The sequence below is a fragment of the Motacilla alba genome, chromosome 7 (assembly GCF_015832195.1).
Source record: "Motacilla alba alba isolate MOTALB_02 chromosome 7, Motacilla_alba_V1.0_pri, whole genome shotgun sequence".
NCBI classification, from domain to species: Eukaryota; Metazoa; Chordata; class Aves; order Passeriformes; family Motacillidae; genus Motacilla; species Motacilla alba.
Window position 1 is genome coordinate 37,951,260 of NC_052022.1, and position 21,405 is coordinate 37,972,664.

Here is a 21,405-nt window from a genome sequence, read left to right on the forward strand (position 1 = left end):
ACTAGGAACAGCCGGATCAGTGAGCAGGTGGGACAGGGAACGGCCTGGTTAGGGAATGGCAGTCGGAATAGGAACGGGCAGTGCGCGGGACCGGGCCCAGCCGAGTTAGGGAGCAGCGGGATAGGGAACAGCCTGCATTGGGAGCAGGTGGGAATAGGGAACCGCCGGATTAGGGAGCAGGCGTGCTAGGAAACAGGTGGGAATAGGGAGCCGGTGGGAATAGGGAGCAGGTGGGAATACGGAACAGCCGGGTTAGGGAGCCGGTGGGAATAGGGAACAGCCGGGTTAGGGAGCCGGTGGGAATAGGGAACAGCCGGGTTAGGGAGTGGGCAGGATAGGGAACAGGTGGGACAATAAACAGCCGGGTTAGGGAGCAGGTGGGGCCAGGAGCAAGCAGGACAATGAACAGACGGGATAAGGGACAGACAGGATGCCTGCACTCTGTCGGCCCGCAGCTCCCCACAGGAGGGAGCCCGGGATAGGTCTCTTTCCAATACCTGCGCATCCAGTTGTCCTAATTCCCTCTGCACCCTGCTTCAGGTTCTGGACCAACATCTCCAGGCTTTTCGGCTGGGAGCATGTGCCGTACCCGTAACCCTTATGTAAAAACACTGTTCAGTTACTGGGCCTGGGAAGGTCATAACCAAACGTTTTACCCATTTCCCATCAAAGCGACACCAGCTCTGCTGACCTGGCACATTTGTGACACCATCAGCGGCTTCTGCTTCGCCCCCTGGCAAGAAGCCATCAAGTTGCATTTCGAGGATTTATCCCTGGAATTTGCAAGCAGCTTGAAAAACCCAACCAAACAATCCGCTGAGGGTGTGTCGAGGTTTCCTTCACAGCTCTGTCTGCAAACAGAGTAGTTGGATGCTCCAAGCCCTGTCCAACCTGGCCTTGAGCCCTTCCAGGGATGGGGCAGCCACGGCTTCCCCGGCCAGCCTGTGCCAGGGCCTCCCCACAGCAGCTGGAGCTGGTTTCTGGGGGAAGAGCAAAAGTTTTGGGCAGCATTAACTCAGGGAAAGGCAAAGTAAGAAGGAACAGGCTGGCTGTTCCTGAAGAGGCATCAGGCTCTGGAATGGCGGCGCATGGACATGGTGTTTGCCAGGATTCCGTGTACCCCATGGACAATGCCCCACAGACACGGTGATTCCCACAATCCAGCGTTCCCGGAGGACGGTGGCCCATGGGTAACTTTCCCAGAATTCAGTGTCACCTGTCCTGGGAAAGGACAGGTGTTCCCCAGGATGTGGCGGCCCCTGGGAAGGGTGGCTCGTGGACGCGGTGTTTCCTAGGATTTGGTCTCCTCTGTGGCTGGTGGCCCTCGGGCACAGCGTTCCCTGGGACTTAGTGTCCCCTTGTGAGGGTAGCCCTTGGGGATTAGGCTGTTCCCGGGATTAGGCTGTCGCCTAGGCTCAGCGCTCCAAGGGCACGGCGCTTCCCAGGATTCGGTGTCCCCGGGCGTGGCCGCCACCCAAGGGCGTGGCCGGGGCGTGGCCGCTGCCGGTGCCCCGGAGCCCCGCCCCGGGCGCGGTGCCGCCGCCGCCGCCGCCGCTGCGCTGCCGGTGCCCGGGGATGTACGCCGGCAGGAAGAGGAAGAAGCCGGTGCCCAAGAGGTGAGTGCGCGAAAGCCGGGCAGCGAGAGCCCAGCCGGTTCTGGGGAAGCGCCTGGAGCCGCTCTGGTGCGAGCGCTGGGGGAGCCAAAGGGAGCAGCGTGCTTGGGTTACTCGGTTTTAATCGGGGTTAATTGGAGCTAACGCTGTGTCGGCTCTGGCACGCTGGTGGGAGAACAGAAATCCCAAAGATGCTTGTCCTGCATCCCGGTGAGGAAGCTCGCCGCAGAGTTTGAGCCGCTCAGCAGTGATTGGTAGGCTGAGCTATGTTTTGGTGCCCACCTAAATTATACATACAGCAATTAGCAATTACCAAAACACCTCGATTCCTTAATTATTAATTACCACGCTGCTCAGTAGCTGTTGCATAACATCCCCCTCGGTGTCTCCAGCGTTTCTTGCCTCCCTCGTGCCTTCCCCAACTCCCAAGTCCCACCAGCCTGTTTAACCTCAGCTTTTCCAGGTGTATAGGAGCTAAAGGTGGGTATCTGTTTCTGGGAGGCTGTGGGGAAGGACATGGATGATCTGAGTCCAATCCCAGGAGGAAGGAGGGAGAATCAATACTTTAAATCTGTGGTGAGGCGACCCTGAGCCTGTCTTGGGTATTTAATTTGGAGTCTTGTTGTGTAAACATGAAGGATAATTGTTTTGCCACAAACCTGTCTTCTGTTCATCTCGGAGTGGTGATTCCAGCCCTCTGGCATACCAGCCTGAGGGTTTGGGCTGGATTTGTGTGTCTCCGGGTGCAGAAGAAGGTGTTTTTTTGGAGCAGAGGGGCCCTCGTTCCCTGGTTCTGCGAGGTCAGCCTTGGGAACGGGCAGAGATTCTTTTTGTCTGTGCTGGGTCAGATCTCGGAGCAGGGTCCTGCTGGGAGCGGCCAGGCGGAGCAGGGCTGGTGGCAGTGGGATGTGCAGCCAGCCAGAGGGGACAGGGAGGATGGGCTGAGGGGCTTCTCCTTCTTACTTACTTCAAAACACTGTTCTCAAGAATGAGGAGACAGTAGATCAGCTCAGGCAACTTCCACTCTCAGGAATAAGCTCCCTTGGTACTTGCCAGCTTGCAGAAGGGATACACTTCCCTCTGGGCTCCCGTTCAGAGAGCAGCTGGGGAAAAACAAACCTCAGCAGCAGCACAGCCTTTGGGGCTGGGAGCTGAGCTTTCCCTCGGCACAGGGACCACTAGCTTCACCATGAACCCCCTGGCACAGTGTGCTTCTTAACCACTGGGCCAAAGGGAAGGGAAATTAAACAGGTTTAAAATGTCTAGAGCAAGATTCACTGTTTCCATGAGGCATTTTCCTCACTGGCATCCCCCTTCTCAAGGCTGGTCATGGAGCAGAGCACCCTGCGTGCTGCAGCTGGGATGTGCAGGAACAGAGGTGTTGGGGTGTCCTCCTTGGGCCTTGGGGTGACTTGGTGCTGGCTGTGTCACCCTGTGTGCCTCAGCCAGAGGATTTTCAGTGTTTGGCCAGGCTATCCCAGTGGTTCTGTTATACCTCAGTGTTTTACCCACTGCTGTGTACATCTCCAGTCTCATTTTCTCTTCTTTCTGTCTGTTTGGAGCTGCATTTGGATGGTGAGTGGTCAGAAGCCTTTAAAGGATATCTGAGGAATCTCAGACAAATTTTCTTCACCTTTTTTTTTTTAAAAATCAAAGGAAAACTACTTTAATTTTTCTCCTTCGTGGTGCATGACTGTGATTTCAAAAGTGTTTAAGCTTGGTAAGAGCCCTGGTGCCAGTGTGTTTTACCCAGCCTGTGTGGACTAGTTTGGAGCTGGGTTGTGCCAGCCTCCCTGCGAGAGGGGATATCTCCCCTGATGCAGCTCTTACAACCCAGCAGGCTTGAGCTTTCCTGGGGAAATGCTGCAATTTTCCATTCAGCCTTAGAAGACCCTCAGTCTGTACCTGAGCTGCAAATTCAACAGGCCCTTCAGTGCATTTCATTTAATGCTCATTTCCTCTCATGTCACACAGGCGAGCAGCCCTGCCAGATGAGATTGGAGAGTAGTGATAGAGAAGAGAGCTTAAATTGCTGCTGAACACTGGCAGATCCTGTTATCCGGAGCTCCTTCCTGAAGCGAGGATGCCTGCAGAGAGGGAGTTTGTGGTTAGACAAATTACATCAAACCAAACGAGATGCGCGTTAGGGGATGCAGCTGAGTGAGATACAGATCTGGGGGGGACTGAAGGGTTTGTCTTTCAGCTATGAAATTCAGACTGGCATTAAGAAATTAAGGACACAGAGTGACGTCCAGGACTTGTTAAAGTTATTAACTGAGCTCTTACTGCTGTGCTGGTGTTTTGGCTGGGGTGGGTGAAATAACTGTAGCTCACAGAGATGGGACCTCATGTAGGCTTCAGGCTGCTCTCCTGGACACTGATCCTTCTGCAGGCTGAGGGTTGCCCATGGGGCCCAAGTTTGGCATCAAATGCTGGTTTAATTTGGAAATGCCCATCTGAAAGGGACAGAAACCAGAATATTGGAAGAAAACAAAACTTTTTACTTTTTAGGGTTTTTTTTAAGAGAGGCTCTTTTCACAGTGCAGTGCCCTAAATCACCCTATGCTATATCGCTTTGTTTAAGTCATAGAATCCCTGAATGCTTTGGGTTGGAAGGGACCCTAAAGCTCGTCTCATTCTGCCCCATGGCTGCCCCATCCCTGGAAGTGTTCCAGGCCAGGTTGTACAGGGCTTGGAGCAACCTGGGATAGTGGAAGAGGCTGGAACAAGATGGGCTTTAAGGTCTCTTCCAACGCAAACCACTCTGTGATTCTGTGATTTCTAAGAGGAGCAGGGTGTGTGTGGAAGAATCTTAACCATTTCACTGTTGTGGCTGCCCCAGAGCCAGTGCTGGGTTTGAAAAGAGCCTATTGGGCACTCCCAGTTTGATTAACCTCTCCTCTGCTTCTTCCAGCCCCAAACCACCTCCCCCTGAGGGTGTGAAGTCCAACCCGTCCAAGCGGCACCGGGAGCGGCTGAACCAGGAGCTGAACAAGCTGACGGGGCTGCTGCCCTTCCCCGAGGATGTGCGCTCCAGGCTGGATAAACTCTCCATCCTCCGGCTGGCCGTGGGCTACCTGAAGGTGAAGAGCTACCTGAGGGGTGAGTATCCGTGCTGGGAGGGCGGAAAAGCCCCTGGGATCAATCCCCACTGCACAGCTTGTGTTCCACCCCGAGCTTTGGGATGGGAAGTTGTGTTTCCTGAAGGAAGCATGATGGTGAGTTATGGGACCAGGCCCTTGGATGTTGATACTGGCAGGAAAATGTCACCATGGATGGTGGGAGATGCCTGGGGGCCTGCCCAGCAGCTGAGACCTCCTGCAAAGTTCCTCCATCTCATTAGCAGCCATCTTTTATGTCCAAAACGCCTCCTGTGTCGCACTCCCAGCCCTCTGTGGAGAAGAAGAGAGACATGGGAAAACAGTGTGTCTTGTTGAACTGCAACAATGCCCTCACCTAACTGGAATGGCAATTTAAAATTAAATTCACTAAATAATTGAATGTTCATGATATAATACATATTACATGTTCCCTTTTATTATATTTCATATTCTGTATTTCCTTATTTATTCCATATTTGGTATTCTTATATTTATTCCATATTCCCCCTCCCTCCCTCCCTCCCTATCTCCCTATTCTTCTTCATCCCTTTATTATTATTGCAGTTCCAGTGTGTTTAATAAATTTTAACATTATATATGGTGCAGAGCCTGGCTGGGGGCAGTCACCACATTCCCAGGAGTCACCAGCTCGTGCGGATGGGGACGTGTTCCTTCTCCAGTGACTTGGGCCTGATGGAATGGGTGATGGACACTGGGGAAGGCAGAGCGTGTGGGGCAGGAAGGCAGCAGCAGCTTTTTATATTTAGAGTCTCCTATTGTGTCTTCTCCCCAGTGCAGATTGGATAAACTTGGCTCCCTTGGTTTTTCCCTCATGCCCACTCCTCTGGGCTCTCCCAGGGCCCTCTCCAGCTGGGATGCTGGGCTCCAGGAAGAGACTCCTGTGCCAAACTCGTCTGATGGGACCTGTGCCTGGTTCCCGATGGATGTGCTCAGCTTGTGCTTCCCAGCGAGAGAGCTGCTCTGGAAAAGCATTTGGCATTGCGGGGGTTCTGGAGCCCCATTCTGCCAGGCCAATTATTCCCATCTGGCCACTTGCCTGTGATTTCCAGCTCCTTCCCCTTGCTCTGCCCTGAAGTTCATCTTGTTTGACTTCAGATCATCCCAGATACATCAGGGTTGGCCTGGGTCTCAGGCGTGCCTGATGAAGACCCGTGCCAGCTGCAGGTCACAGCAGCCTGCTGCTGGTGTGTCCTGTCGGGTGTTTTGGGGGGACATGCTGGCACCCCCTGTGCTCTGCTCTCTGCCTGAGGTTTGCTGTCCTATGCTTTGTGCAGGCTCTTCTCCTGCGGCAGGGAGAGCATGGCATCATCTGAAGAGCATCCCTATCCTCTCCCCATCCACAGCCCAAGCCCGGCCTTATCTCCAGGCAGGAGAGATACGGATGTTTTGATAGAGTGGTAATTGCCTTATCTCCAGGCAATTGAGAGACCAATTGCACAGCGGGCTCAGGGTGATGCCCTGAGGCTCCTTTTTCCCTTGTACTGCATTTCTCCAGCCCTAGGGTGGAGCTTCCCGATATTGTCTGCATCTTGTCTGGCTGCTAACACCAGGAGAAATCTGAGAAGGGGCTTCCAGTCTTCTCCACCTTCTCTGGTATTTCTGAGGTGTGGGTACTGGGTGCCTCTGGCTTGGGAAAGGCCTTTTAATGGGGTGTAGGAAGCCAGGCATCAGAGCCTGGGGCACTGTTCAGGGTGGGACAGAGCAGAGGAAAACCACGGTGGGTTTGGGTGCTGGTATCAGTGCCTGCTTCCACAGTGGATACCAGGAAAGGGACTTGTCATTTGCATGAGATCCTGGTTTCCATTGCAGGGTAGTGACTCACTGCATCATCCTTTGAATCTGCTTTGCTTTTAAATATTCTTCTCTGTCTGTGCTTTAACGAGAAACCAGACTAATTAGTAGTTTGCTGGAAATGCTAAGCCTTGGGCCTAGAGAGGGAAGCTCTGGGAGCTCCCTCCATGCCTCCACGGGCTGATTCAGAGTATGCACACTGTAACTCCTCTGTGCCCTGGGGCAAACGCTGCAGGTGCTGCACAGCTCTCTGCTGCCTGGGATCTCAGCCTTCCCTGCACAAAATCAGGGAGCTCAGGGCTTGTTCTCCCCAAGCTTTGCCCATCAGGCCCAGCCTGGGAGCAGTGCTGGGTAGCGGTGACAGCTCTGGTGCTATCACTGCCTGCCTCAAAGGCGCTTTAAAGGTTTTGTCACTCGTGTAAACAATGACTGAACCTCACTGCCAGATTTGTGCTGAGCTCTGCCTGCAAACCAATTTGCAGTGGTTGCTACTTGGGCCTGTGTCTGACAGCCTCCCAGACAAATCTGGAGTGACTTTGCTGATTCCGTCTCTTTGAGAGCAAGCGCCCAAGGAGAAAAGCTGGTGTCTCTGTTGCCAACTGCCATGATGCTCTGGCCTCTCTGTGGTCTGATAGGAGTCCCACTTGCTGCAAAAAAGGAGATCTCATAAAAGCTTGGATGGATTTTAGTGGCTTGGTAAAGCTCCAGCTAGCTGGAGAGCTGTGCTGGGGTTCATTTCCTATGGTTCCTGTAGAAAAGGAAGCAGATGTTGGGATTGCAGATGTGGCTCTGCCAAGGGTGAGCAAGAAAATGGGGCCGAAAATGCTCTCTGAGGTGGCGAGGGTGTGATTAGGAAATGTGCTGCCATACCTTCTTCCTAGGAGAAGAAGGGATCACAGAGTCCCAGCCTGGTTTGGGTTGGAAGGAAGTTCATCCCATTCCACCCCCTGGCATGGGCAGGGACACCTCCCACTATCCCAGGGTGCTCCAAGCACCAACCTGGCCTGAAACTCTTCCAGGGATTGAGTACCCACAGCTGCTCTGATAATCTGTGCCAGGGCCTCACCACCCTCACAGGGAAGAATTCTTTCCCAACGTCCAACCTAACCCAATCTCTTTCAAAACCCATGGAAAAGCCTGTCGAGGTATGAGACCACACTCTGGAGTCTGGCAAAGCTTGAGATATCTAACAGCTCCTAGCAAACAGTGAACAGTGGGCTACCTCCCCATGCAACTGACCTGGCTGGAGCAGGGGCTGGGCTTAGGAGGTCTCGCCAGGTCCTTTCCTACCTCTGGTGCTGGTCTCACCCGTTCCCTCCCCAGTGCTCCGCTGCGGGGCAGCTGGCAGCAGGTCTCCCTGGGTAATCTCACTGTAATCAGCACTAAATTAGCTTTTTTATTCATCTCCTCTTTGTTTGTTGTTACCAGAGCTGGCTGTTGGGCCAGAAGTAACTGAGGCAGTGAAAGGAGTCAAGCTCAAATCAGTCCCTGGGCAAGATCCTGCAGGACTGTGTGGGATGAAGGTTGGCAGCAGCAGGTTGGAGAGGCTGGTATGGACTTGGGGATGCCAGCGCTCCCCAGGGCATTTCTGTGCTCCTCGGAAAACATTGAGTGACTTTTCCATACAGTTCATAATCCGTGGGTTTGGCATTTGTCTGTTTCACTTCGATGGCATGAGCCTGTTCTGCTTGGCACCGTGCCTTTGTTAAACAGCTGAGGCAAAGGTTAGTGCTAATTTGACTGGGCTTGGGATCGGATCCAAGACGAAAATGGTCTTGTGTAGCTTGGTGTTGCTTGAAGAGCTGGGAGCTCCTGGTTTTTGGATGCCAGGCACCTCTAGAGCCCGTTCAAAGAGAAGTGTTTGTGGTGGGTGAAGCTTGTCAACTCCCCCCAGTGGAGTCCAGTCTGCGAGAGCAGATTTAGCTCTGGGGTTGTTACCAGAAACCTTTTATTTTCAGCGCCAAATCTATGCCAGAGGCAAGGGATGTGTTTTAGCCTCCATAGCTGCCTTGTCATGTTTTACTTTGGGAATGTGATGGGCAAAAAGGTGAAGAGATTACGTTATTTTGCTCCTTTTTCTTTCTTTTTCCTGCTGGAAGTTTTTCCTCCATTGCAGGGCTTAGGAACCTCCTTGCAGAGGCAAGAAAGCCAACGCATAGAGGGGGTGCTCTTGGGGATGCATGGGGCACATCCTGATTCATTGATGCTGGAAGCTCTACTGATGCCAGACTCTCTTGTCTGGCATCTTCCCTGGCTGAGTGAAAACCTTGCAGTCTTCGGGGATCACACCAGCGGCAGGAAACCTGCAGTGCTCTGGCTGGTATTGGGGTTCAGGATAGAGCTGGATTTTCCCCTAGTGTCTTAAAAATGACACACAGCCTCTGTCCCAGCACTTTGAAAATGTAAGTGATGACCACACTGCCCCAGCAGACGCCTGGGACTTACCTGGTAATGCAGATGGCTTTTGCCATGGCCTTTTTCATAGAATTATGGAATCATTTAGCTTGGAAAAGACCTCTAGGATCATCAAGTTCAACCATTAACCCAGCACTGCAAAGCCCACCTCTAACCCATGTCCCTAAGCACCACATCCACATGTTAATTCCCCTTCATTGTCCAAGATGCACTGCCGGAGATTGGAAAAACTGGGCACAAACAGCAAAAGTGAATTGTCCTTTTACCCAGTTACTTTTGTTGTTGTGGGTATATTATAGATTGGATACACGTTGGACCTTTTTGCCTTTAATCCCATTAATTCCTGGTCTCAGCTGCTTTGTGTGGGAGTCTGAACTGCTCCATTAGAAGGAGTGTGTTAAATGGGATGAATTAGCCAGCTTTTAATACAGCTTGTCACCTGCTTTGTCCTGCCTGGCAGCCAGTGGAGGTATCTTCCTCCTGCCAGCCACCGTTTCTAGTCCATCTTAGCCATTGGCCCCCTGGAGGCCTGGCTTCAGCAGGCTGAGGGATCTATGGCTCCGGATGGGATTCCAGAGGGTGGCATCTCCCCATCTTGTCTCAAGCAAGGGGCTGTTTCAGGAGTGACCCCTCCCTCACATGAGGTTTCCTGTGTTGTAAATGAGGCGGAATATGGTTAAAATGTTGGGTTTTCCCTTCCAAGTCAGAAGGAGACTTGGAATAGCCTCTGTACCCTTGGTGGTTGCATGGGCCTGGTGTCCTCTACCTGGAGATGCTTGGGTTTCTCTTGGGATTGCTCCCAGTCCTGATGGTTCTTGGCAGTTTGAGTGAGGATGAATTCAGAGACCTGTTTGGAGGAGGAGAGCCACAGGAACAACATGGCCCCTGGCTGTGGATGGTGAGGATTGGGCTGGATGTGAGCACCAGCTGCTCCACACCACCAGTACTTTGGTGGCAGACAACATCTCTTTGAGTTTCCTCCCCTCTCTCCATGCTCCAGACCTTCTGCCCAGGTCAGGTGTGTCCCACGGGAGACAGATTCTGGAGCACTTTTGAACTCAGCTGTGCAGAAATGGACTGCTCTGTGTTTGAGAGAAGGGGAAGTGAGCACCTTTGGTGGGAGATTAAAAGCCCCTTGCTAAGATCAATGGGAGAGGTGAAGAAATTTTGCTGGAAAGCCCAAAATGGATATTTCCTGCTGGATTCTGAAAGCCACAGCAGCTCTCCCCAGCTTTCCCTGCAGATGCTGCTGGTGGACGCTGGGAGAGAGCTGGAGACCAGATGCTCTCAGGATGTGCATGCTCTCAAAAAGTTCTGTGTCCTTTTGGAGCTTTATTTTGGAATAACTTGTTTCTTTTTGAAATCCCCTGCCAGCCTGCCTCATTTCAATGCTTTAGAGAGGAGTCAGCCCTTCAAAAGAAATCAAATTTTAAATGAGAGTCAATGTTTCATTTTGAAACTATTAGGCTCCATGAAGTGCAAATTGAAGCCATGTGGTCCAGATGGGATTTTTTTTCCTTGGGGATCACACAGCAATCACGTGAGGAGGCTTTTTGCTTGGTGTCTCCAAGCAAAGATTCTGTTGAATCTCATCTTTCCCAACCTTTCCCAGAGGTCTCGCATCCCCTGAGCAGGAAGGTCTGACAGCACAGGATGGAAAAGAGCAGAGACCGTGGCTGATGGATAAGGTGGAGATGCTGCCTGAGCATCCCCAAGAGTGCTGAAGGTTTGAGGGAGCAGGAAGTATCCCAGCTCGGCCAGCAATGGAGATGGAGGCTGACTCAGCTCCAGAGCACCCTCTCCACTGCTGTTTGTGTCACCCTGCAGGTGGTTACCCCAACCCTACTGTATCCATGCCCTGGCTGATGAAAGCCTCCATGGGTGGCTGCTTGTTGGCACTCAGGCTCCAGGTGTAAATACATCCCAGGGATGCTTTGATTCCAAATTAGTTTTGAATTCAAACATGCCAATCCATCAGGTTTGCTGCAGAGCAAAATGTCCCAGATCAGCAGTTGCACGTGAAACTTCTTTAGATTCCAAATTGGTTTGGCTTTGAACTTGGTGTTACCAGGGAAGAAACCAAACAAACCTTTAAAGCATTTCAGTGGTGAAGTGAGAGATTCTGCCGTGAAAAAAATTAAATGTACGGTCAGATTTGGGATGGTTTGAGGTTCTTCCTCATTGGGCAAACCCCAAATTCAGAGGATCTTTTCCCTTTGGATCCAGCACCATCTGACACCCAGGGCTGAGATGGGGCAGGGGTCTGCTGGGATGTGAATTACACGGGTATGTGAGCTCAGATGGACCTCAGGGAGCTGCACGAGCTGGTGGTGGTGGCAGAGGTGGGGTGGTTCCTACACAGGAGCTGCTTTGAGCCTTTCTCTGATTTTCTTTTTTTTTTTGTGTGTGAGCTGGCACAAAAGCATGCCTTGAAAATCACCCTTTTGCTGGCAGCTGAGCTTGGATTGACTTTTTTCAGTGATAATCAGCAGATAAAGGATCATGCTGGAGATGTCCCTGGAAGCCTCTGTCCTCATTCCTGTTCCCTGAACAACTGGTTCTGTGGGAGTCCTGTGATGCTCAAGGTCCCACGAGCAGGGCAGCAGGAGGTTTCATGCTGGCTGCACCCAGGGGTGTTGCCTTGAAGGCATCCAGTGCTGAAGCATGAGGCAGCTCCTGAATCAGCCTGGGGAGGTCATGGCAGCGAGTCCTGGGAGCCGAGAGCTCTCAGGTGTCACAGGGAGTGCCATGGCCACCAGCTCTCGATCTGCTTCCAGGCAGCCAAAGGTGGAAGGGAGAAAACAAGTGTGGGTGCTTTGATGGCATCTCAGGTGCTTTGGGAAGGTTTGTTTCTGTTGTTCTCTAACCCTGAAGGGCAGCAGACCAGACAGAGCACCCCAGTGGGGTGGCCTGAAGCCAACTCCAGCTCTGCCAGGCTCTAACCAGAAGCCTCCTGTCTGTGCTGGGTGGTGTTCTCCAGCCTGGGCAGCCCAGAAGCACTCAGGCCCCCTCTGTCCTTTGCGTCTCTGCCTCACACCCTGGCAGGAGTGAGGTTTCCCAGAAATGAGACCAAGCAGGGGAAAGAATCTCTTGGAGGAAGCCTCGGGCAAGCTGGGCATGGCTCTGTAAGAAGGCTCTGTGCCAGTTCCTACTGATGGTCACACCTTCCTCCACACCTGGTCCCCGGGCATCCAGTAGCTGCATGAGCAGCCCTGGGGTGGGGAGGAGGAGCAGGAGGCTCCTGGCTTGCCTCTTCCACACTGATTTCTTGCCTTCTCACTTGCAGCTACAGCTCCAAACATTGGCAACTGCGTGGATCAGCCCAGACCCCCAGGAGGGGACAGATGGACGGAGCCGCTGTTTCCTGAGGGAGAGCTGCTGCTCCAGGTATGGTGCTGTGGCTTGGTCATTTGGGGTCTGCCCAAGCTGCTCTGGAGCTTGTGGTCCCATTTGTGGAGCGGGAGGAGACCCTGCCTTGCCCAGAGCTGCTTCACTGTGATTCCTGCAGGCACGGAGTTCTGGGGACAGAGACCAGTGGCACTGCCTGGCTGAGATGGGTCCAGATTACCCATTCCCAATGTTTCCTCTCATCCCATTGCAATTTGCTGCCCCTTTGATAATGTTACATCTCATGGACACGAGCTCCATCCCAACCAAGAGGTTCAGGGATGTCGTATGGTGGTGTAAAGATTGATCCTCGATCTAGGATTGATCCTAGTTCCCAAGGTGCTGGGTTGGTTCATTATCTTTAGCAAAGGGCAAGAGGAGAATGTTGAGAGCTGTGGCACAAAACATCCCCGAGGAACTCCTTGCCCTGCCTGGCGCGTTGTGTGAACTCCATAGGGATAAGTTCACAGCCTGCCTGGGATGGGAAAAGCCCAGCTTCAGTTTGTAGGTTGTGGGGGAGAAAAGAAGAGCAGTTGGATGTTGGAAAACAGTGGTGGACACAACCAGTGGGAAATGAGAGCTGTGCTTTGTAGAAAGGCCACGTGTGTCTCATGAAACAGCTGACAGTGAAGCTCAGGGCACAAGGGGCCGGTGAATCAGCCTCCCACAATGCTGCTGGTTTGGGCTGCCATTTATAAATATGAGCTGGAAGACCCTGACATGGAAGGTCACATGGAAAGGCTGACTGCTGAACAAGCATCTGGGCACGTCAGCTGAGGAACGTGCTCACTGGGGCTGCAGGACGAGTCTGTGCAAGACCTTCAATCATTCCATGTTCTTGGCATCTCCTGTGTCTGGGCTTTCACAGAATCCCAGAATAGTTTGGGTGGGAAGGGGCCTTTAAGCTCATCTTGTGATGAGCTGCCATGGGCAGGGACACCTTCCACTATCACATGTTGCTACAAGCCCCATCCAGCCTGGCCTTGGACACTTCCAGGGATCCAGGGGCAGCCACAGCTCCTCTGAGCACCCTGTGCCAGGGTCTGCCCACCCTCTCCAGCTCTTCTGTAGGCTTTCTGGGCCTTCAGTCCGCTTCTATCCCCTCTCCAAACACCAGCAGATGGATGCTTGGCTCTCTCTAAGCCTGGCTTTGGTTGCTTCAGCTCCTGCAGAGCCCTCCAGGCAGCTGGCAGTGTGAGCAGACCCCCAGCAGGAGCCTCCATGTGGGATTTTGGCGAGGCAGTGACTCCTGGGAGCTCAGTGTGACTTTTGGCAGTGAATCCTGGACCACACGAGGTCCCCCACGGTCCCAGCTGTGTGCGAGTGTGATGGTCACAGCTGGATACCAGGAGGGAGCCCGTGGCTGCCCCAGTGTGATGGTCACAGCAGCTGGATACCAGGAGGGAGCCCGTGGCTGCCCCAGCCCCAGCATGGAGCTGCTCCTGAGCACTCCCCAGGGCTTTGGACTTGGACCATATGATGGCAATTTGTTGAGCCATCAACATCAGAGCATTGGCAGGCTGGGGGGATTGAAGGCATCTGGAGAGCTTATGAGGTGTTACTGTGACAGAAATCTCCCTGCTGAGCTGTCTGGTGGCTTTTTTTTCCTCCCCACAAAGATCATTTGAAGCATATACTGTGATTTGCAGAAATCTCTGACTTGGCATCCCTCAGGGGGCTGCAGCGCACCAAGGGAAGGGACTAGTCCCTCAGCAAGCTGGATCTGTATGGTAGGTTTCCATTTAGGGTGTTCTTTCCCTAATTTCTCTCATTCCATTCACTAAATAAATTAAACATACCACAGTCAAGAACAGGGGGCATGAGTTACTATCTAGTGCAGTGCTTTGCTTTTGGGGAAATCAGCCTGAAATGGTCACCAGAGCTGGAAGGGACCCACAAGGATCGTCGTGTCCAAAGCACAGCCCTAGGAGAGTGTAGCTATTCCCAGCTGGAAAGGAGGACTCCAGATCCTCCATGAAACCCCTCCTTAGCTGGTCTCTCCTCATGCAGGAGCTGCCCTGCAGTGAGAGGGAGTTCTGTGGGGGGTTTGAAGAAAGTGGTCAGTCCAGCTTGGATCATCGCTTGTGCTGAGAACAAGAAGCTCCACAGAACCGAATCTGGCATGGTTACCAAGTGCTGTCCTTCTCTGTGGGGCTCCTCGTTAGGGAAGAAGGTCCCTTTCCTGTCTGTGGATGCTGAAGAAACAGCTGGGGAGTTTCATCGTTCAGCAGCTGCATTGAAGCTGGGCAGAGTAAGTTTGGACTGAACTTTTGCTTTCAGGCACTCAATGGATTTGTCATTGCCGTGACTGGAGATGGCTACATCTTCTACATCTCCCCTACCGTGCAGGACTACTTGGGCTTCCACCAGGTGAGCACCGTGTTTTCCTGGCTGAAAACAGATGGATGCAGTCCTGGTGTGGGAAGGAGGCACAGATGGAGAGCAAAGCTTCCCAAAGGGCAGCAGCTTCTGTGGCAGGGAGAGAGTTGGAGTTTGGCTGTTCTTTACCCTCAATCCTGCGCTTTTAGTACTCAGGAAGGGACCCCTTCTGCCATGTCCTCCTGACACCTCTGCCAGGTGTTCTATTCTATTTTGTCATTCCAGTCAGATCTCATCTACCAGAGCGTGTACGAGCTGATCCATGCGGACGACAGGGCCACCTTCCGCTGCCAGCTGCACGGGACCCCAGTGCATGCTGCTGACAGTGAGTGCCAGGGTGATCCCTGCAGTGGTTCACTTGAGTAGCCCTGATCCATGAGCTCAGGGTGGGCAGCACAGTGTGGAAAACTTCTTTTTGCCTTTGCTTTTCCAGCTTTTCCCCCTGAGCAGTCGCTGCTTGCCAGCCGCAGCACTGCATCCAGCTCCCAGCGCCTCCATGCTGAGAAGCAATCCTTTGTGGAGAGGAGCTTCACCTGCCGCTTCCGCTGCCTGCTGGATAACTCCTCGGGATTCCGGGTAATGCTGGGACACCCCTCTGCTCCTCCTGTGCCTGCAGGGTGTTCCCCCAGAGCCACTTGTGTCCCATAGGGATGAGAGCACAGCCAGTTCCCACCACCCTGTTTGCTTCACACACACATTTTCTAATCCATGTAAGGCCTTGAATTTCCATGGGCGCCTGAAGTTCCTTCTCGGGCAGCAAAAGTCAGCAGCAGACAAGTCCACAGTTGCTCTCTTTGCCATTGCCACGCTCCTCCACCCTCTCTCCATCCTGGAACTCCGGACTAAAACGCTGATCTTCCAGACAAAGCACAAGCTGGACTTCACTCCCATGGCCTGTGATTCCCGGTAAGGCATCTCTCACTTTCCCTGCGGCAAAATCCTGGTGCTGGACAGAAAACTAGACCTGGTGGGGACAATGAACGCCTGACCCAGCTCCCGTGGCCTGATGTTTTTGTCCCTCCACTGCAGGCCCCCAGTAGCATGGGGGCACCAGTACTTCTTGTCTGCTGTGGTTTGGGTGGTTTGTGGAACAGGGGATGCAGCTCCGCCCAGGGTGGAGCATGGCACCACCCAAAGTGGGGATCTGGCCAGTGGGATGCAACTGTGGGGGATGCATCCCTGGTGTCACTGCATTCCTGTGCTCTTTCCAGGGGGAAGGTTGTCCTGGGATACACAGAGGTGGAGCTGTGCAGGAGGGGGTCTGGATACCAGTTTGTTCATGCGGCCGACATGATGCACTGCGCAGAGCACCACGTGAGAAGTGAGTGCTGGGGGGATGTTGGGGGATGTTTCTGGGTCCCTCAAGGCTCTGGCCTGGCTGTACTATTGTTCCTTGGTGCTGCCTGGGTCTGGAGTAGCTATTACAAAGGCTCTTCCTTCTGGATGAGCTTGGGGAGCTGGCAGAGAGACAGCATACTGCATCTCCTGCTCCCGTAGCACAGCCACAAGGCGATACTCAGCCCTGTGGCATGCACATGAACAGCTTGCACGTGTCATTTGTCTGCCTCCGTGGAGGAACTCTGTCTGTGGCACTTCTTTTGTGTCCCTGCCCCAGTGATGAAGACGGGGGAAAGTGGGCTGACGGTGTTCCGGCTGCTGACCAAGAGGGGCAGCTGGGTGTGGGTGCAGGCCAACGCACGGCTGGTGTACAAAGGGGACAGGCCCGACTGCATCATCGCCCGCCAGCGAGCCCTGTCGTGAGTATTGTTGGCCCCCTTCAGCTGCTCTGGGCGTGGGGGGCTGCCCAAGGCACGCAGAGGCCATGAAGGTGGAGGAAAGGGTAGGTGAGGTTGGCACTTTGCAGCATTTGTCCTCCTGTATGTGAGTGAAATGGCTCTGAGGAGGTGGTTGTGGACATGCTCCTGCCTGGGTGCAGCAGCCCTTGCCTGAGCCATGCAGACTCCCTGTGGGCTCCCCAGAGCCCTCTTGTAGCCAGCCCAATCCAGCCCCCTTTTCCTCTAGAAAAGCCAGGGCAGGGCTGTGAGTTCCTCCTTTGCTGTCAGAAGGGTGGTTTTGCCTGGCCTGGAGGAGCTGCTCATGCTGTTTCCATCCCTTTTTGCCTCCACACCAAAGGAATGAAGAAGGGGAGGAACATCTCCAGAAGAGAAACCTGCAGCTGCCTTTCAGCTTTGCCACAGGGGAAGCAGTCTTGTATGGGAATGAGCTTCCTGGGTTCTTGGACTCGTTCCAAGCCAAGGAGGAGTTGCAGGTGCAAGCAAACTCCAACTCAGAGCAGCGCTTGGTAGACCCCAACTCTCTCCTTGGGGCCATGATGAAGCAGGATGCATCCATATACAATTCCCGCGCGGATAACGTGCCTCAGTTCTCCCTGCCAAGTTTCATCCCTGAGCCTGATGGGCTGACCCGGAATGAGGACGTCAGCAGCGCCAAGGAGGAGAGCGACTCCCTCCTGGTCGTCATCGAAACCCTCTTTGAGAAGAGTGAGGTGGATGGAAACGTCTGCCAGAGCCTAAACGTGGGCAGCACAGAGCTGCAGCAGTGGGAGGAGGCTCTGCTCAGCCTGGGGGCAGAGGAGGAGCCACCAGCTCAGGGGCTTGGCCAGAGGCCGGGCCCCAAGGTGACATCCTGTGTGGAGCAGATGCTCCTCAGGGAGGGTGCTGGAAAGAGCCTGCACTTCCCACAGTGCCATGAGGAAAACAGTGCTGTGGCTCACTTCCAGCGCTGCTGGGCAGCTGGTTCAGCATTCCCAGCACAGCCCCAGGCAGCGGGCACATGGGGAGGCCAGGGGCCTGTGGGCTCCGTAGCCTCCGTTCCCTCTGAGGGCAGCTTTGCCCAGCCAGAGCAGCAGGTCCCATTTAACCCATCCGGGCTGGTGGCAGGGACTGTGCTGGGTGTCCCCATCTCCAGCAGCAAATCCTCTGCAGCACTTCAGCTGGCAAACCAAGCGTTTCGGGCAGAAGCCACCCTCTCTGCTCCTGTAGATGACACTCTTCCTAGTGCTCAGAGCCAGCCTGGGTGCCAGCTGGTGGGCTCAAGCTGCTCACCCCCGTTGCACTCAAACACATTGGTGACTCTGTGGCACAGTGTCCCCCTCCAGGCAAACCCAGCCAGTTGCCCATCGGAGGCTTCGCTGGCCATAGCTCCAGAACAGCTGGAAGCTGCAGGAGCATACGTGGAGTCCCAGACTCTGACAGGTGGCAGTCCTGAGAATCCCCCGGGGGCTGGGCTGTGGTTGCCACCCCTCTCCCAATCTTTTCCTTGCCCTGCCCAGGGCTTGCATGAGTCCCTCTTCTCTGGGGATGAGAAACTCTGTGATGTGGAGGTTGCTCTCCCTGCACCCTTAGGAGCCAGGCAGCTGCCAGGGCATGGTGGCTTCCCCAAACAGCCCCTGGTAGCCCATGTAGACCCCAGCTTTTCCTGGGAGGGGGAGCAGACAGTGCTCCAAGAGGACAAGTGGTTCTCACAGCTGTGGCTCCCGCAGGCTGGGGCAGCTCCTCAGAGCAGCCATGGGGCAGGGCCAGGGCACCACAGCGGGCTCCTGCTGGGCTCCAGCACGGATCCCAGTGCCCACCAGATGGACTGCATTGTGCTGTCCGAGTGCCAGTATGGAAACAGCCATTTTAGGCATGAGAGCAACTTCCTGAGGGATGCTGCTAAAACACCCCTTCCCAAACAGCCGAGTGCTTCGCCTTGCCCCGCCGAGAACCACCCTGGAGCACCCTGCTCCTCACCGGGCTCGGTTTCAAGGTGCTCAGCAGCTCTCCCTGTGAAGGTGAGTGCAGGAGCCCCCCCGTGCTCCGGGCAGGGCCCTGGCTGCCCATCAGTTCCCTTCTCAGCTGGGCAGCCCCTCTGTGCCTGTGAGATCCAGCTCAAGGTGAGGTGTGAGGGCTGCAGGACCTAAGGGGTGGCCGGCTCCTGTGGAGGGAGCAAGGGGTCTGCCAGGGGTGCAGCCACACCATCCTTCGTAGGCAGCCTGGTTTGGACCTCACTGTGAACCAGGAGCGCTGTCTTAGAAAGCCACCGGCAGCTGTGAGCTCTTCTCGTCCCTGCCAGTGGTGCCCTGTGCTCCCTGGTCTCTCAGGATTTTGTCTTCCAGTGCTGTCAGGCAGTCTAAGATTAAGTGGTTTGGACTTTTTGTTCCATGAGAAGTCTTTCAGGGAGATGCAGCTGTGCCACTGGGGAGGCCTTGCGGGCTCCTGGGTTCCGAGGAAAGACATTGCTTGCTGGCACACCCATGTGCTTGGGGCAGCCTCTTGCTGATGGAGCTGCTGCCTCACAGCAGGTAGCACTGAACTGCTGTTTCTCAACAAAACAGCGTGGTCTCCTCATCTCTTGTGTTGGACCACCCTTGTCATGTTGCTGTTTAGTCCCCTGCATCATCTCTGCCAGCCTGAGGCTCTTTTCCTCCTGTGCTCTCCATCTCCTCCAGAGACCATCCAAATCCTTTGGAAAAGATGTTACCAAGCACTTCAAGAAGCTCAGAGCATTGAAGGGTCTCAGTGGGAGGTGAAGTTGGTGGGATTGGAGGCCTCTTGGGGATTTGGGCTCTCCAGCAGCCCCCCAGGGGAATTTGGGAGAGGTGGGTACCAGGCCATTGTAACCTTTCTGGGATGCAGGCTGGGGAAGGTCCAGCCAAGCTGCCCTTGGGTTTGTCACTGTCCTTGTTGTTCTCTTCTCTGCTCCAGAATGCTGTGGGACAGAGAAGAGTGAAGGTTCCCCCTGTGGTTTTGCCAAAGCAGTGAGAAGAAAAGGCAGGGAGGGATGCAGTGACCACTGCCTGCCTCTCCACTTCAGACCCAGTTGGTGCCCCTCAAACCATTTTTCTGCAGCCCAGAACAACCACTTTGTTGAATTCTCTTCCTTTTCTATATATGTAACCTAAGATGTGAATGAATTGTTTTTTCCCCACCATGAGAGCAAAGTCTTGCAGATCCATCAGGGAAACCCACAAAAAAAGCAATGACTGGGGAGGGTGGGGATGATTTGAGACCACAGTGACTTGCAACATTGGGTCAGAGAGATGAGAGTGCTTGGGGACATTCACATCTTCCCCTCATGCACCCATCACCCTGAGCATCACATCTGCCTCCCGCACCAGTGTTAAGCATTTACGGATCAAATTAAACCAGGTAATTAGTGCAGGGCCAGCAGCAAGCCAACATGTCCTGGTGGAGAGTGGCCTCATCTCCCTGGGTCTTTTCCTTCATGCCCAGCTTTGTCTCCACTCATGGGGCCTAGGAAAGGTCAAGCTCCTATCTGCAGGCTGGGAGCAGAGCAATGCTGAAATGTGCTGGACCACTCTAAGGTGGCTTCGAGGAGCACCTTGGCTGGGCAAGGAGTTGACTGGCCATGATCCAGATCCAAAAAGCAGCAGGATGGACTCTTCTCTCTGGCCTCTGTTGTTCTGGCATCTGTGAGATGGTGCTTGGGACATACCAAGGGCTCCCAGTGCTGCAAGACACGGGCCTTGGGGTGGGGGCACTGCTGCTTGGGGCCATGACAGACTCCCCCCGTGCTCTGTCACTGGTGTCTTATCTCTGTTCCTCGTGGCTGTACAGATAAAGTCTGTTCTGCTGGCAGTGTCTCATTTTCTGCTCTGTGATTTCTTTGTGCTGCTGGTGGCAGCTGGAAGGTGCTGAAGAGAAAAGAGCTGTCCAGAGCCTCACCCTCGTGTTTGGCGATGTATTAAAAGGCAATTTGCTTTGTGCTGATGTTTGTTTTGAGCCAAAACCATGTCTCTCCATTTCCTCCTTGACTGAACAAGTGCTGGGAAAAGCCTAGCCCTGGTGCTGGGTGTGTGACACTCTTGTTGTCACTGTCCCCAGCTACTGTGGGCATGCACGGCAGCAGAGGTGTGACAGTGTCCCCCCTTTGCCCCCCCAAACTGCCCTGTGGGGTTGCGGGACTCACAGGCAGCGTTACACTCGGCATTGATGCACGTGGTTGTTAATATCCGACTATTAAAAATGATTACAGAAATGCCTCTACCCAAAATAAGGTGTAAACGACACCACATGCCATTGCAAAGAGCATGGATTTTTATTCAACAGCAAACGTGGTGGGGGGAGAGAGAGAGAAAAGACAGCAGGGTGGAGAGAAAGTGACTGCAGACTACATCCATCGAGTGGTGAAATGAGAGTCCAACAAACACCACATCCATGGGGTTTATATTCTGCTGAGGCTAGGTGGGAACATCCCCTGTACCTCTCCCGGGGGGGGGGGGGGAGCTTCACACTGGATAATACTGTGGATCGCGGGACACTTGGGGACTCTTTACACCTTCTGAGATGTTGCAGCTGTCTCCAAGTGAGCGTAGTTGAATTAATTATGGCCCATCAGTCGAGATGCGAATCTTCAGCTTGTGTGTGAGCATCCCCGGACTTGGAAAAGGAGTTTTCACAGCCGAGCCATAACGTGAGGGAGAACATGGGCATAATAAAGACTTACTCCACATCGCAGGATTTGCCTCTTACCAGCCTCTTCCCTTACCTGCGAGCCTCGGTGTGCGCGCCCTTCTGCACCTGGCAGGCCGCTCCGCGCATCACTGGCAAAGCACCGGGCGCATTGTTCGAGCATCAGCACCCACGGTCCAGTCCCCACGCTCCCATCAACGCCCTCACATCCCCACCCACCCACCCATGGCTCCCTGCTCACCCCCACCCACAGCCCCTTCACCT

At 54.0% G+C, this 21,405-nt stretch overlaps 1 protein-coding gene across 2 annotated transcripts; it reads left to right on the forward strand.

Moving 5' to 3' along the window:
- The first annotated feature begins 351 nt into the window (after positions 1–351).
- On the forward strand, positions 352–21,320 carry LOC119703205 (aryl hydrocarbon receptor-like). 2 transcript variants are annotated; one of them, XM_038142680.1, is made up of 10 exons: positions 352–1,616; positions 4,528–4,715; positions 12,228–12,328; positions 14,609–14,698; positions 14,933–15,032; positions 15,141–15,283; positions 15,423–15,613; positions 15,919–16,028; positions 16,323–16,464; positions 16,841–21,320. In XM_038142680.1, the coding sequence occupies exons 1-10, from the start codon at positions 1,576–1,578 to the stop codon at positions 18,627–18,629; spliced, it is 2,895 nt and encodes a 964-aa protein (XP_037998608.1). In that variant the 5' UTR covers positions 352–1,575; the 3' UTR covers positions 18,630–21,320. The 2 variants fall into 2 exon arrangements, with proteins under 2 accessions (XP_037998608.1, XP_037998609.1); XM_038142681.1 differs by having other exon boundaries at positions 19,414–21,320.
- The last annotated feature ends 85 nt before the right edge of the window (positions 21,321–21,405 follow it).

Bases quoted from the DNA above. Each gene is read 5' to 3' on its own strand.
- LOC119703205 (XM_038142680.1), top strand. From the start codon at position 1,576: ATGTACGCCGGCAGGAAGAGGAAGAAGCCGGTGCCCAAGAG. The intron at 15,284-15,422 runs GTAATGCTGGGA...AATCCATGTAAG, and splicing joins ATAACTCCTCGGGATTCCGG to GCCTTGAATTTCCATGGGCG. The intron at 16,465-16,840 runs GTGAGTATTGTT...TCCACACCAAAG, and splicing joins GCCCGCCAGCGAGCCCTGTC to GAATGAAGAAGGGGAGGAAC.